Source organism: Pristiophorus japonicus, chromosome 13 (assembly GCF_044704955.1).
Source record: "Pristiophorus japonicus isolate sPriJap1 chromosome 13, sPriJap1.hap1, whole genome shotgun sequence".
In the NCBI taxonomy this organism is placed as follows: domain Eukaryota; kingdom Metazoa; phylum Chordata; class Chondrichthyes; family Pristiophoridae; genus Pristiophorus; species Pristiophorus japonicus.
Window position 1 is genome coordinate 48,979,624 of NC_091989.1, and position 16,336 is coordinate 48,995,959.

General features: G+C 42.7%; 1 protein-coding gene across 1 annotated transcript in view; it reads right to left on the reverse strand.

The window, feature by feature from the left end:
* The window catches only part of dus4l (dihydrouridine synthase 4-like (S. cerevisiae)), a 114,079-nt gene that overhangs the window by 79,307 nt on the left and 18,436 nt on the right, over nt 1-16,336 (reverse strand). Inside the window, exons 5-6 of the mRNA XM_070896749.1 lie at nt 11,523-11,749; nt 7,074-7,313 (exon numbers count right to left, since the gene is read on the reverse strand). Of these exons, the coding sequence (XP_070752850.1) occupies nt 7,074-7,313; nt 11,523-11,749 (467 nt within the window). The remainder of the gene's footprint in view (nt 1-7,073; nt 7,314-11,522; nt 11,750-16,336) is intronic.

A 16,336-nucleotide genomic window follows, 5' to 3' on the forward strand; every position in this document is an offset into this window, starting at 1 on the left:
TTTCAATATGCTGTAGAAGCAGGTTTTGAAACATGCAGCATGGAGTGGGCATTCTCAGAACAACAAAATAAATATGTTTTTAGTAAGCTATTTGGGGGGAAAAGGTAAAAAAAAAGTGGAAATTTATTGCAATGTGCATAGATTTTTTTTAAATGTGAAAACCTAAATCAAAAATGTACACATCTTTACATACTTATTACCCTGAGATTCAAAATGTTTGATTAAAGTCATTACATTAAACAAATTAAACAAAATGTTTGGCATTTTCTGGCTAAAATTTGCAATTGTCCAATTTATGATTGCATCTATATATTGTCTTATGTCTCTTAGGAATACCCTAAAGCACTTTACATGCAATTATTTACTTTAAAGTGCAGCCACTGTTTGTAAGCAAACGTGACAGCCACTTTGCACACAGTAAAGTTCCAGAAGTATCAAATGAGTGACCAGTTTGTTATTAAGGGAAGACTCTTGGCTAAAACACAAAAGACCTTCCTGCTCTTAGTACCATGGGACCTTTATCATCTATCTGAACCACTGGAACAGGTAGATAGGCTTTCATCCAAAAGATGCCACCTTAGACAATGCAGCACTACCTTGAAATATCAACCTGGATTATGTGCTTGGAATACTACCAACAGAGGCAAGCTGATTAAAATATGCTGATTATATAAATTGAACTAATTAACAAATGATGAACAAATACATATTTTATTAACATTTTTATTACAAAATTTCAAATAGCAAATATAGATAAAAAATATAGCTATAATTTAGGCCAAGGAGAGTACCCAATTTCCAATATATAAAAAAGCCCACAGAAAATGTAATTGACAAGTGTCACCCCAAAGTTGGTACCAGGAATATAAGTCACAGAATAAACAGAATGTTGGCAGTTTTTCACACACAACAGTTTTCACATTCTACATTGGTTAACCTCCATGGCCCTTTTGGACTTACAATTATAGCCGAGCTAAAAGGTCATCAACTATCAGCCAGTGTTGTCCATGTTCTATTTTGTATGATCCTATAAGTGGCGGCATTTGCCACCAGAACAAGTGCCCTGCTATTCTAAGAAAGGCACCACTAAATATTTCAGAAAACATAGAAAATAGGGGCAGGAGTAGGCCATTCGGCCCTTTGAGCCTGCACCACCATTCAATATGATCATGGCTGATCATTTTTGCAACTTTAGTACCTCATTCCTGCTTTCTCTCTATACCCCTTGATCCCTTTAGCTGTAACTCCCTTTTGAATATATCTAACAAACTGGCCTCAACAACTTTCTGTGGTAGAGAATTCCACAGGTTCACAGCTCTCTGAGTGAAGAAGTTTCTCCTCATCTCGGTCCTATATGGCTTACCTCTTATCCTTAGACTGTGACCCCTGGTTCTGGACTTCCCCAACATCGGGAACATTCTTCCTGCATCTAACCTGTCCAATCCCGTCTGAATTTTATATGTTTCTATGAGATCTCCTCTCATTCTTCTAAATTCCAGTGAATATAAGCCTAGTCGATCCGGTCTTTCTTCATGTCAGTCCTGCCATCCCGGGAATCAGTCTGGTGAACCTTCGCTGCACTCCTCAATAGCAAGCATGTCCTTCCTCAGATTAGGAGACCAAAACTACACAATATTCAAGGTGTGGCCTCACCAAGGCCCTGTACAACTGCAGTAAGACCTCCCTGCTCCTATACTCAAATCCTCTTGCTATGAAGGCCAACATGCCATTTCCCTTCTTCACCGCCTGCTGTACCTGCATGCCAACTTTCAATGACTGATGTACCATGACACCCAGGTCTCGTTGCACCTCCCCTTTTCCTAATCTGTCACCATTCAGATAATAGTCTGCCTTACTGTTTTTGCCACCAAAGTGGATAACCTCACATTTATCTACATTATACTGCATCTGCCATGCATTTGCCCACTCACCTAAGTCACTCTGCAGCCTCTTAGCATCCCCCTTACAGCTCACACTGCCACCCAGTTTAGTGTCACCTGCAAACTTTGAGATATTACATTCAATTCCTTTGTCTAAATCATTAATGTATTTTGTAAATAGCTGGGATCCCAGCACTGAACCTTGCGGTACCCCACTAGTCACTGCCTGCCATTCTGAAAAGGACCCGTTTATTCCTACTTTTTTCTTCCTGTCTGCCAACCAGTTCTCTATCCACGTCAATACATTACCTCCAATACCATGTGCTTTAATTTTGCACACTAATTTCTTGTGTGGGACCTTGTCAAAAGCTTTTTGAAAGTCCAAATACACCACATCCACTGGTTCTCCCTTGTCCACTCTACTAGTTATATCCTCAAAAAATTCCAGAAGATTTGTCAAGCATGATTTCCCTTTCATGAATCCATACTAACTTGGACTGATCCTGTCACTGTTTTCCAAATGCGCTGCTATTACATCTTTAATAATTAATTCCAACATTTTCCCCACTACCGATGTCAGGCTAACCGGTCTATTAATTCCCTGTTTTCTCTCTCTCTCCTTTTTTTATAAAGTGGGGTTACATTAGCTACCTTCCAATCCATAGGAAATGATCCAGAGTCGACTGAATGTTGTATCCACTATTTCTAGGCCACTTCTTTAAGTACTCTGGGATGCAGACTATCAGGCTCTGGGATTTATCGGCCTTCAGTCCCATTAATTTCCCTAACACAATTTCCTGACATTTAAGGATTTCCTTCAGTTCCTCCTTCTCGCTAGACACTCGGTCCCCTAGTATTTCTGGAAGGTTATTTGTGTCTTCCTTTTGAAGACAGAACCTAAGTATTTGTTCAATTGGTCTGCCATTTCTTTGTTCCCCATTATAAATTCACCTGATTCTGACTGTAAGGGACCTATATTTGTCTTCACTAATCTTTTTCTCTTCATATATCTATAGAAGCTTTTGCAGTCAGTTTTTATGTTCCCTGCAAGCTTTCTCTCATACTCGATTTCCCCCCTCCTAATTAAACCCTTTGTCCTCCTCTGCTGAATTCTACACTTCTCCCAGTCCTCAGGTTTGCTACTTTTTCTTGCCAATTTATATGCCTCTTCCTTGGATTTAACACTATCACTAATTTCCCTTGTTAGCCACCGTTGAGCCACCTTCCCCGTTTTATTTTTACGCCAGACAGGGATGTACAATTGTTGAAATTCATCCATGTGATCTTTAAATGTCTGCCATTGCCAATCCACTGTCAACCCTTCATTCGCCAGTCTATCCTAGCCAATTCACGCCTCATACCATCAAAGTTACCTTTCTTTAAGTTCAGGACTCTAGTCTCTGAATTAACTGTGTCACTCTCCATCTTAATGAAGAATTATACCATATTATGTCACTCTTCCCCAAGGAACCTCACACAACAAGATTGCTAATTAATCCTCTCTCGTTACACAGCACCCAGTCTAGGATGGCCAGCTCTCTAGTTGGTTTCTTGACATATTGGTCTAGAAAATCATCTCTTATACACTCCAGGAAATCCTCCTCCACCGTATTGCTACCAGTTTGCTTAGCTCAATCTATGTGCAGATTAAAGTCACCCATGATAATTGCTGTACCTTTATTGCACGTATCCCTAATTTCCTGTTTGATGCCATCCCCAACCTCACTACTACTGTTTGGTGGTCTGTACACAACTCCCACTGGCGTTTTCTGCCCTTTTGTGATCTACCCATACAGATTCCACATTATCCAAGCTAATGTCCTTCCTTACTATTGCGTTAATCTCCTCTTTAACCAGCAACGCTACCCCACCTCCTTTTCCTTTCTGTCTATCCTTCCTGAATATTGAATACCCCTGGATGTTGAGTTCCCAATTTTCAAGTTTGAATAAAATTCAGTTCTCTACAGTGCCTACCTTTTTGCGTAAAGCGGTTATTTTCCATGTTGAGGTAAGTGTTAATGTTTCCCTTGGAGTATCAATACATAGTCAAGGACAATGATATTACAAAAATGATAATGTTTTTGTGCACATCATGGTGAGGATGTCAATGCTTGGGACATTTCATTTCAGGCATCCAGTGTCAGCATTAAGTACTACCAAGTCAGGCATAGCACAACCAGATGCTGAGCAATCCTCCCTTCATCCTGCCCCAACAATGTACCTCAGCCCCAACCTCAGAAAAGCATCTTCCATTGCACCAGTGTGGTATTTTCCCTTCCATTTCCCACACCAACCATCCCTAGGCTGGCTAGAGTGAGATTGGCAGTGTTATACTGTAGGTCCATCCCCATTGAGAACTAGATTCAGACTACTGAAATTCATTTCATGGGATTTTTACAGCCAGCTGACAGAGGAAACTTTTATCTTATCAGTCTAGGCTGCAATCTAGATGCCAGATTTGAAAAGATAGTGTCTAACATATTGTTCCACCCAGTTCCTAAGATAATAACTTTTTTAGGTTATTCCAAACTTTAAGGGGGTGGGGAAATAGTAAAATCACAATTTCATAAAACATAAGGAAATTTAAGATACAAACTATTAATATAACAACCATAAAACTGCTCAGTTGTACTTCACTAAAGTTAAAAGTGCTTTATCCCAATAATAAATGTTAATATGAGTTGACTGAAATGTAACTGTATGCTGGTGATACAATATTCCAAGAATGACAAATGGGGATATTGGGCAAAACAAAAGCAAAATACTGTGGATGCTGGAAATCTGAAATAAAAACAGAAAATGCCAGAAATACTCAGCAGGTCAGGCAGCATCTGAGGTGAGAAATAGTTAACATTTCAGGTTGATGGCCTTTCATCAGAACTGGAAAAAGTTAGAGAGGGAACACGTTTTAAGTAAGTACAGATGCAGGGAAAGTGGAAAGAACAAAAGGGAAGGTCTGTGATAGGGTGGAAGATAGGAGTGATTAAATGACAGGATGATGGTGCGAGCAAAAGGGAGTGGTAATGGGAGAAGTAAAAAAAACAAAAGATGGGTCTAGAGGTGTAAATAGCAACAGCAGAATTATTGCTAGCACATATTGTCTGAAAAAAATGGGAGCAATGGTTAAGATCTGAAATTATTAAACTGTTGAGTCCTGACGCTGTGACGTGCCTAACCAAAAGATAAGTTGCTGTTCCTCGAGCTTACATTGAGCTTCATTAGAACAGTGTAGAAGGCCGAATGGAAGTGGGATGCAGAATTTCTATTCAATATACAGGATGTGTTATTTCTTTGTAACGTGCAGTGAAATAAAACCTGTTAAAATTGTGCAATTTGTTTGCAAGAGCCTGTCTTATATTGCTGTTTGTCCCAAAACCACAAAAAGACTTTGCCGAAGGATGAATGAAATCCCCATGATTATTATTAATCATGATTATTATTATTATTTTACACACATGTTGGAATTTGTTTCAATGACTAACAGATCTTCAGGATCTCATAATACTGATGAATTATGAGAGAAGATGAAGTGGTTTATATTATCTAAACCTCTTACTGTCATTTATTCAAACATTTAAAGCCACTACCCATAATTCCCATCACATCTGCGTAAAATAACTGCTAGTGTGTATGTATATAATCAGCTAAATACTAAACCAGTGAAAAGAGAAAAGGAACTGTGTTACAAGTGGGTAGAAAATACTTGCTGTTGATAAATTTACTAAAAAGGTTGACACCGGTACAAACAGGAAATCTCATTTTGTAATCAAGCTGCCGATTTCATTGAAATTATCAAAAGGAAGAGTTTCACTCTCAAGGTGACTCCTGTGATGAAGATCAGCAATCTTACAGCAGAACAATTAAAAACGTTTCTTCCTTCAAATACAACATTCATCGTAAAAATTATTTGCTTTAATTTAAAAAATAAACTTATTGCATTACAACCAAATTTATTAAACTGTTTCTACACTTCAACAACAAATTCAGAGTCCCCAACTGCCAGCACAACACAGAAACTTCAAAACCTGCTCTGTTCCACAGCCCCCAACACTTTGAGAGTCACTTAAGTGCCAGCATTGATAACAAGTCACAGCATGTGATTGTACTGATACGCTGATGATGCACATCAAAGCAAAGTAGATCTGTCATTCCTTCTTCTGCAAAGTTCCTTTGGATTTTATCCTACGTTAAAAGCAGCTATGTAGAATGAAGTTGTTATTTTCACTTTGAAAACACAAATCAAAGATTAATTGCCCTCTGTATTAAGAGAATACCACAGTTTACAGTGTGAAGCTCTACTGCAGGAATATGACCCTTCAAGACATAGATTCCTTTATGTGACACACTGCAGCATATTCATTTATGGGGCAAAGACAGTCTGGGAACAAAATTTTGTGTATAGAATCCCCTCTATTCAACATCATGAATTTCCATTCCAATGATCTCATGAATGGAGACAGGTGTTATAGGAATTCAGGGCATCACTGAAGCAGAAGTTTGTGCTGATCAGGAGGAATGCTGGGTCAGTGGTGTACTTTAGCAACTCTTAGATAAAAAATGTTTTCAAAGAGTACCCTCTCGGACATAAAGAGATACAATATACCCTTATTTAAAAATATCTGATTAATTAGGCACTATTTTGCTGATATTTTTATGTTCAACTTTCCATATCTTATTAAAATATTATGACTATACATAGGAGACTACATCAAGCAATACACAGCATTTTCCACAAAATGGAATAAATTCATACTTATTATTTTTAGTGGTGAAAGCTACTTATTTTAACATTTTAAAAACTAATTTATAGGAATGCAAAATTTTGTTTTAATTAGCACGTGTGGATTTCTCATAAAAATGATTTGAAAGGCCGAAGTACTCAACTCTACTTAAAAGATTGTTGATGCAAAAACTATTGAAATGACAAACTGCTACAAATCACCTTATCTTGAGTTGCAAGGAAATGTCGTTGTAACATTACATCTGGGGACAGTGACTTCTCCTTTATCCATGGCATTCTGGGTAATAGCTCAGAGTGTCATCATAATTTCCATTGTCTGCAATAGCTTTGCTCCGCCACATGCCACAGGGTTAAAAGTGGAGTTTGGATTTCCGTTCAAATCCTTTAACGTCTTATAAAATATGCCTATCATCAGACTGATTAAAAAACGTTATTTATGTGGTCTCATAAGCCATAATTATCACTGAGGTAGTCTATAACAGCTGACGTACTTGAAAGCACATTAAAGATTTTCTTCTCTTGCTTTGAAGTTATTCTTTCCAACATGTACATCAAATGGTGATGAAAACAAGTGAATGGTGTTCCATGTTCTAAAGCAATATCAACCCAGTCTCGAACACACTGCAAAGGGGTTTCTTCATATCCTGCAAACATAGCAGGATTTGCTAAAAGGCCTCGTGCAGCCATTACACCTGTAGACAGTAAACAAACACACATACTTTGAAACTGAACACAAATTAAAGGCATGGTTGTACATTAAAAAGAAGTAAGCTGACAAACTCACAATAGTCTCCTTGGGGCAACAGGGTAAAATGGTATAGCCCATGAGTTTTGTTAACTGGCAAAATAAAACATGCTGAATGATATGGAAAGAGATTACTCTTTGTCAATTTTCCCTCTTCCCTAAACAAGCTTTCTTTGCGAAGAAACACAAGTTCTCCGCAGGAACCCGATGCTCTACAATTGCAGCTGTCCAAGTTGTTACAATTTAGTCTTCTGATGTTAATGAGCTTATTAAAATCATAAAGCATTCTAGAAGTTTATGATTTTTTTGGTCTTGTACCCATTTTAGTCAATATATTTCTTGGCCGGGGGGGGGGGGGGGGGGGTGATGAAAGTGCAAAAATTATAGATTACAGTACCTGTGTTCAAATCTACAGTAACAAATGATCTATTTAACTTGACCATGGACATTGTGTATTGGGTTTTGATTTTGAGGCATTGGAGCTGAGCACAATACTGTGCTAATCCAACATTCATACAAGCACATCTTCAGGATCAAGTCACCATCTGGTGACACATGTTCGGGACATCTAAAAAATAAAAATGCTCTTGATTTAAAATGGCAATCTACAATGATGGTTCGAAATTTGCATTTGCTGATTGTAATGATGAGGACCCTGGCTGATTTTTCCCCTTCTTATCCTGAGGCCAAATGTACTACCCCTACTGAGATAGGGTAACTAAACGCTGTCCATGAATTGACCATGAGACTTCTTTGTATGGATCAGTGCTACAATATTCATTATATGAGCCAATTAGGATAACTCAGCAATACTTAAAAATTAATATCCTTTCAAGAACTTGGATACTCTATTAGTAATACAACATTTTTGTCTCTAAATACTACAGGAGTTCATAATTTTTTATTTGTTCTTGGGATGTGGACAATGCTAGCAAGGCTGCTTTTATTGCCAATCCCTTGTTGCCCAGAGGTGATGGTGGGCTTTCTCCTTGAGCCACGACAGTCGTCATGGTGAGGGTGATCCCACAATGGTTTTGGGTAGAGTATTTGAGGAAAGTAACCCAGTGATGATGAAGGAATAATGATATATGTCCATCAGAATGTGTGAGTTAAGAAAACAAACACAAACTACATATGGACTAACAAATGGAAACACATTTTTCCATTGTAGGTTTTTTCCTTGCCCAAATGAATAGCTGTATACTGAAAAAGAACAGCATTTAGTTTTACAAGCACTAATTTGCAGCTTAAGGATATCTATAAAAGAGAATCCACTATCTAGAACAAAACTTCCAAAATAAGACTTTAATTGTTGTAAGGAGACCTGATTTACAGAAATATTAAAACAAGTTAGCCCTGAATTTGCGGTTGGCATGAAGGCGAACTGTCAGCGTTCGTCGTCATACTGCCTTTGAAACGGACAGCAAATTTGGGATTTCTGCATGTGCTTGCGTTAAATCCCAAACTTGCCATCTGTCAAGTTACGAATACGTAGCGGCTTCGCTGCATCTTTTACCTCCTGACAGAAATGAATGTCTTGGTGAAAAGTTGGGCTAATTTCCCACCAACTCCGAAGTAATTACGCCTTCAATTGTTAAGTCTGTGCAGGAAGCCTGTTGCAAAGTGTAAGGGGACCAGAAGAAAGTTTTTTTTTATTATGAATGAAGTTCTAACACACAACAATTAATAGGTTCCATTGCTAGGCTGTGGCTCTGAGGGTCTATGGAGCATCCTCCTCAGTTTTGGATGTCCGCCAAAAGTTTGTCAACATCCTTCGCCTGCTCCACGACAACATGCAGGCTATGATCCTTAACAGTGGATCCATTCCACGTTCGGACCGGGGTCAAACAGGGCTGCGTCATCGCTCCAGCCCTCTTCTCAATCTTCCTCGCTGCCATGCTCCACCTCACAGTCAACAAGCTCCCTGCTGGAGTGGAACTAAACTACAGAATCAGTGGGCAGCTGTTTAACCTACGCCGCCTCCAGGCCAGGTCCAAGATCACCCCAACCTCTGTCGTTGAACTGCAATACGCGGCGACGCCTGCATCTGCGCACATTCTGAGGCTAAACTCCAGGATACATTCGATGTATTCACCGAGGCATATGAAAGCATGGGCCTTACGCTTAACATCCGTAATACAAAGGTCCTCCACCAGCCTGTCCTCGCTGCACAGCACTGCCCCACCACAGCACTGCCCCCCCAGTCATCAAGATTCATGACGCGGCCCTCGGCATGGACCACTTCCCATACCTCGGGAGCCTCTTGTCAACAAAGGCAGACATTGATGCAGAGATTCAACATCGTCTCCAGTGCGCCAGGGCAGCCTTCGGCCGCCTGAGGAAAAGAGTGTTTGAAGACCAGGTCCTCAAAACTACCACCAAGCTCATGGTCTACAGGGCTGTAGTAATACCCACCCTCCTGTATGGATCAGAGGCATGGATGATGTACAGAAGACACATCAAGTCGCTGGAGATATATCACCAACGATGTCTCCGCAAGATCCTGCAAATCCTCTGGGAGGATAGACGGACCAACATCAGTGTCTTTGCTCAGGCTAACATTCCCAGCATTGAAGCACTAACCACACTCGATCAGCTTCGCTGGGCAGGCCACTTAGTTCGCATGCAAGACAAGAGATTCCCTAAGCAATTGCTCTACGCGGAGCTCCTTCATGGCAAATGAGCCAAAGGTGGGCAGCGGAAACATTACAAGGACACCCTCAAAGCCTCCCTGGTGAATTGCGGCATCACCACTGACACCTGGGAGACCCTGGCCGAAGACTGCCCTAGGTGGAGAAAGTGCATCTGGGAGGGCATTGAGCTTTTCAAATTGAAGAGGTCAGACGCAGGCAGCGGAAGGAGCGTGTGGTAAATCAGTGCCACCCGCCCCCCCCTACCACCGAAAAATATCTGTCCCACCTGTGACAGGGTCTGTGGCTCTCGTGTTGGACTGTTCAGCCACCAAAGAGCTCATTTTAGGACTGGAAGCAAGTCTTCCTCGATTCCGAGAGACTGCCTATGATGCTAGGCTGTGTATCCTGCAAGAAAATGATTTACAATCAGCAAATGCAAATTTAGAACAATCATTGTAGATTGCCATTTTAAATCGAGAACGGAAGCATTTTTATTTTTTAGATGTCCGAACATGTGTCACCAGATGGTATGTTTAGTGTTGTAATTACTGAGGAAATTGACCTAGATATTTTGTAGAATATACGTCAGCAAGGACAGTAGTTGTCTTGCTATCTACAGTAACATAACCACATCACAAAATTATCTCGAGTCACTCATTAACTCTGTTGTGCATATGCGTCATTAAAGTCAAAAGCTGGCGAGACCCAAATGAATAGCTTATAAACTAAGAATCAGGAAGTAAAAGAACCACCGCTCCATGTGAACCCAGATTTGATGAGGTTGAATACATTGATAAATTGTGTCAAAAACATGCTAAAGCTTTTCTCGATGGTTCAGTGAGTTCAGTTGTAAGTCGTAGAGACATATATGGACAGGAAGGTATCGGTTCAATCCACAATCTGTGGCGAGTTAGCTAATCTTGGCTGGGTGGCATGAGGAACACTACAATTGCACTCAATGTTTAGCAAGAAGGAAAAAAACAAAAATACCAAGAATCCTACTCCTAATTGCCATTTAGTGATAATTGCTGGAAGTGCACGTGTGGATGTTGGCGGAAAACAGGATCTCTTCTGCGATGCTCCCGAAATTGGCCATTCCTGCCAACATTCCCCATCCAGGTTCACACATGTCTGTCGAAGTATATTGCAGCAAGATGCTTATGCCTTCATGAAGGGAGAGATGGAATGAAAGAAACTCCCAGAAAAAAATGGTGACAGGGTAAAGATTAACATTTACTGAAAGATGGACAGAGAACATCAGCCCCCTCTACTACTGCTCCCAGTGGGGCAGAGGAACTATGTAAGAGGAGGAGCCACTTCAAATAACAAAAATTCAATTAAAAGAGCTTGGTTATTAAAATTCTTCAAGCAAAATGGCTGCTGTAATTGTTTCAATAGTTGTTTGAAAGGGACAATAAATAGCCAATCAATATAAATATATCTACACATGCAGAGGTTATGCTATAATTATTAAATCTGAAACATTTTGGAGTTATAGCATTTTCTTCACCAGGATCCCTTACCATCAATCCCTGTCTGTTGATGCACAAAATGAACATCTTTATTGCTCCTTACATCTCCATTTGCTACTACTGGTATATTTACATTTTCTTTAATAATCTTGATTGCATCATAGTGCACTGGTTGATGTCGCTCCTCTGTTGCTCTGCCATGAACAGTAATCCAAGAGATTCCAGCTGCCTCAACCTGCCGGCAGAGATCTACAGTTTTTGCTAGGTCTTTGTGTATTCTGCAATAAAAACAGATCATGGAATACTACCAGGTGAATTTAACCTACAGTGAAACAGATCATTATTTATGTCAGATGAAGTAATATCAGAGCAATTACTATTTAAACTATAGTAGTAAAATGTAATTATATGTAAAATGAAGAGGCTAAAAAACATACATTCAATTACCATCTCAGATTTTAAAGAAAACTTATTTGCTGGCAGTACAACTTACTTCAATACAATGTTGTTGGAAGCAGTGAATTTTGGTAGTTTCCTCATTAATACAATAGGGTGACATTATGTAAAATTGAATGTTAGACAATGCATACAAACAACAGGTAAGAAACTAATCAACTTGAAGAGAGGAAAACGTTCTTGCATCAGAGAAAGCTAGGTCAGATCACTATCTGACAATTTGTCAACAGCTCACAGTATCGACCCCTCGCTCGACCCAGGGATCGCAAGGATAAGCACATCACCCGCGCCATGACAGGAGCTGACGACTGCTGGACAGACCACCGCCTAATCCGTTCCATCATCAACATCAACATAGCCCCAAAGCGGCGACAGCAGCAGAAGCAGTACCACTAAAAAGTCAATGCCGGGGCACTCAAAGACCCAACTATGAGAGCCCTATACAGCCAACACCTCACTGCTAACCTGGCGACCCTTGATGACCCCGAGATGCAGAATACCCATAGTGCTTGGTCTGCCCTCCAGGCCACCATTACCAGTGCCTGTGAAGAGACGCTCTGTCAAGCAACCAGGAAACACCAGGACTGGTTTGATCAGAATGACCAGGAGATCCAAGAGCTAATAAATCGCAAGCGCAGGGCATTTCTGAACCTAAAACAACCCAACTTGGGAGCAGCTTTGCAGCAGTACAGACGGCTTAAGGCCGAGGTCCAAAAAAAAGCCCGTGACCTAAAGAACAGATGGGTGGAGAAAGCGCAGGAGATTCAGCAGCTGGCTGACAGCCATGATGTGTGAGTATTCTTCACCGCAGTCAAGGCCACCTACGGCCCAAGCAACCAAAGCCCCATCCCACTGCTGGCCAAGAATGGGGAGACACTCATCAAGGACACCGAGGCGGCCAGGACCCGCTGGAAGGAGCATTTCGAAGATCTCTTAAACTGAGACTCTGCCTTTGACTCAAGTGTCCTCGACTCCATCCCGCAGCATGCTACCCGCCACCATCTTAGCAAAACCCCGACACTGCTCGAGGTAGAAAAGGCCATCCACCAGCTTAAGAACAAGGCAACGGGAGCGGATGGAATCCCCGCTGAGGCACTAAAGTATGATGGAGAAGCACTATTGGCACGAATTCATGAGCTCATCTGGAAGGAGGAGAGCACGCCAGGAGATCTCAGAGATGCAGTAAATGTAACCATCTTTAAAAAAAGGGGACAAGTCCGACTGCGGCAACCACAGAGGAATCTCCCTGTTATCAGCCACTGGGAAAGTCGTCGCTAGAATCCTCCTCAACCTTCTTCTCCGTGTGGCTGAGGAGCTCCTCCCGGGGTCACAGTGCGGATTTCGTCCACTCCGGGGTACAACGAATATGATCTTTGCGGCGCGACAGCTGCAAGAAAAATGGAGGGAACAGCGGCAACCTTTGTACATGGCTTTCTGTGACCTTATGAAGGCCTTCGACACTGTCAACCGCGAGGGACTATGGAGCCTCCTCCTCCGTTTTGGCTGCCCCCAAAGGTTCGTCACCATCCTCTGCCTGCTCCATGACGACATGCAAGCCGTGATCCTTACCAACAGATCCATTACAGACTCAATCCATGTCCGGACCGCGGTCAAGCAGGGCTGCGTCAGCGCGCCAACCCTCTTCTCAATCTTCCTCGCTGCCATGCTTCACCTCACACTCAACAAGCTCCCTGCTGGAGTGGAACTAAACTACAGAACCAGCGGGAACCTGTTCAACCTTCGACGTCTCCAGGCTAGATCCAAGACCATCCCAACCTCTGTCGTCAAACTGCAATACGCAGACGACTCTTGCGTCTGCGCACATTCAGAGACTTAACTTCAAGTCATAGTCAACATCTTCACTGAGGCGTACGAAAGCATAGGCCTTACACTAATCATCCGTAAGACAAAGGTCCTCCACGAACCTGACCCCACCACACAGCACTGCCCCCCAGTCATCAAGATCCACAGCGCAGCCCTGGACAACGTGGACCACTTTCCATACCTTGGGAGCCTATTATCAGCAAGGGCAGACATCGACGACAAGGTTCAACACCGCAGCCTTTGGCCACTTGAGGAAAAGAGTGTTCGAAAATCAGGGCCTCAAATCTGCCACCAAGCGCATGGTTTACAGGGCTGTAGTGATACCCGCCCTCCTGTATGGCTCAGAGACGTAGACCAGAAAGAGTAGTCACCTCAAATCGCTGGAGAAATACCACCAACGATGTCTCCGCAAAATTCTACAAATCCCCTGGGAGGACAGATGCACCAACATTAGCGTCCTAGATCAGGCCAACATCCCTAGCATCGAAGCATTGACCACACTCGACCAGCTCAGTTGGGCGGGCCACATTGTTCGCATGCATGACACAAGACTCCCAAAGCAAACGCTCTACTCGGAACTCCTACACGGCAAGCGAGCCCAAGGTGGACAGAGAAAATGTTTCAAGGACACCCTCAAAGCCTCTTTGATAAAATGTAACATCCCCACCGACACCTGGGAGTCCCTGCCCAAAGACCTCCCGAAGTGGAGGAGGTGCATCCAGGAGGGCGCTGAGCACCCCGAGTCTCGTCGCCGAGAGCATGCAGAAAACAGGCGCAGGCAGCAGAAGGAGCGTGCGGCAAACCAGTCCCACCCACCCTTTCCTTCAATGACTGTCTGTCCCACCTGTGACAGAGACTTGTGGTTCCTGTATTGGACTGTTCAGTCACCTAAAAACTCACTTTTTGAGTGGAAGCAAGTCTTCCTCGATTTTGAGGGACTGCCTATGATGATGATGATTGATAAATAAACCATTGTGACACGTAAACATTGTGTTAGCCTTTATCTGTTAGAATGCCAGTAGTCCAGACAAATGATTCCTTGGGCCTGGTGGTTTTCAACTTTTGCATCTGTGGTGCTGAAATAAACTTCAATATTATAGTAAAAAGCTAGTCAAATCTCAGGAATACATTTATTACTGCACTAACAACCATAAATTACAAAATATCTAAAATATTTTGATTAAAATATAAATAAATTTAGCACCTAAATTCTGCTCGCCATTTAATTCCTTTTTTCCTTCTCTATTTACCTCTTATATTTTGATTGTTAACTTTAATTTGACTCTAAAGGCTGGAAAACTAGCCAACTGAAAGATTCTTAGCACTAGGAACTATCTAAGAAGATTAACGATTCTAACAGCTAAGAATTGAAAAAACGGAGTGACTATTTGTACTGTATTAACGCTTTTCTCTTCCTTCTACGCCTGCATCCTCCGGACCCCGCCCCCGATGCCTCCCGCCTAAAACTGGAAGTGGGGCCATGTTGTTCTTCAATTGCCAACGTTGTCTGATCGAGTCTCCCGCTGAGCCAAGCCTCCTGCTGAGCCCTCCCGAATGGTCGGGGAGAGAGGGGGCAGCGGGGAGAGAGAGAGAGAGAGAGAGGGCGGGGAAAGAGAGAGAGAGGGTGGGGAAAGAGAGAGAGAGGGCGGGAAACGAGAGAGAGCGCGGGGAAAGAGACATGGGTGTGGGGGGGGAAGAGAGATACATGGTGGGGCGGGGGGGGGGGGAAGAAAGAGAGACACGGGGTGGGGGGGGAGATAGAGACATGGAGGGGGAAGGGAGTGACACAGGGGTGCGGGGGAAAAGATACACATGGGATGGGGGGGGGGGGGGGGCCGGGAGAAGAGAGACACAAGGGGTGGGGGGGGGAATGGGGAGAGAAGAGAGACACACGGGGAGTGGGGAAAAGAGAGACATACGGGGGTGGGGGGAGTGACACACAGGGGGACAGAGAGAGACACCTCATTGGGGGGAGGGGGGAGGAGAAGAGAGACACACGGTGGGGTGGGGGTGGAGACACATGGGGGGGGGGGGGAGCGGGGAGAGGAGAGATAGGGAACTCGAGGAAGATGGATCATGTTTCTCGGAAAGCTCGGTGCGTCAGGGATATCGTTGGAGTGGATGAAATCCAGAAGTCACGATACTGTCACTATTCACTTCATACAGGTTGAGCGTCGAAAATCCGGAGTTCCGGATTTCATACTGTTCCGGAATCGGGACATCGGGACAATCCGTGGCAGGGTTGTCCGGAATCCGTAAAATGTTCTGGAATCCGGAAAATCCAAAAGTCGAACTTACAGAAATGAAAAAACAAAAACCTCAGCGGGGGTGGCAATGAGTTATAGGAAGCATGTATGCATCATACTGAATGAAGACAAGACTGGAGTCAGCGACGATGCCCCCACAGCCGAACATCTGCTAATAGCCACTCTTCAGGCTCCTGGCTGAATGGCCACTTTGGGGAAGTACCAGAGGGCTGAATATGTCAACTAAACTGTACTCCAACATAAATCAACATTAGGAAAGAACATTTTGGTGGGGGACAGGATGGAGGGAGTTAGCAAAAAGGGGGTTTACCAGAATGT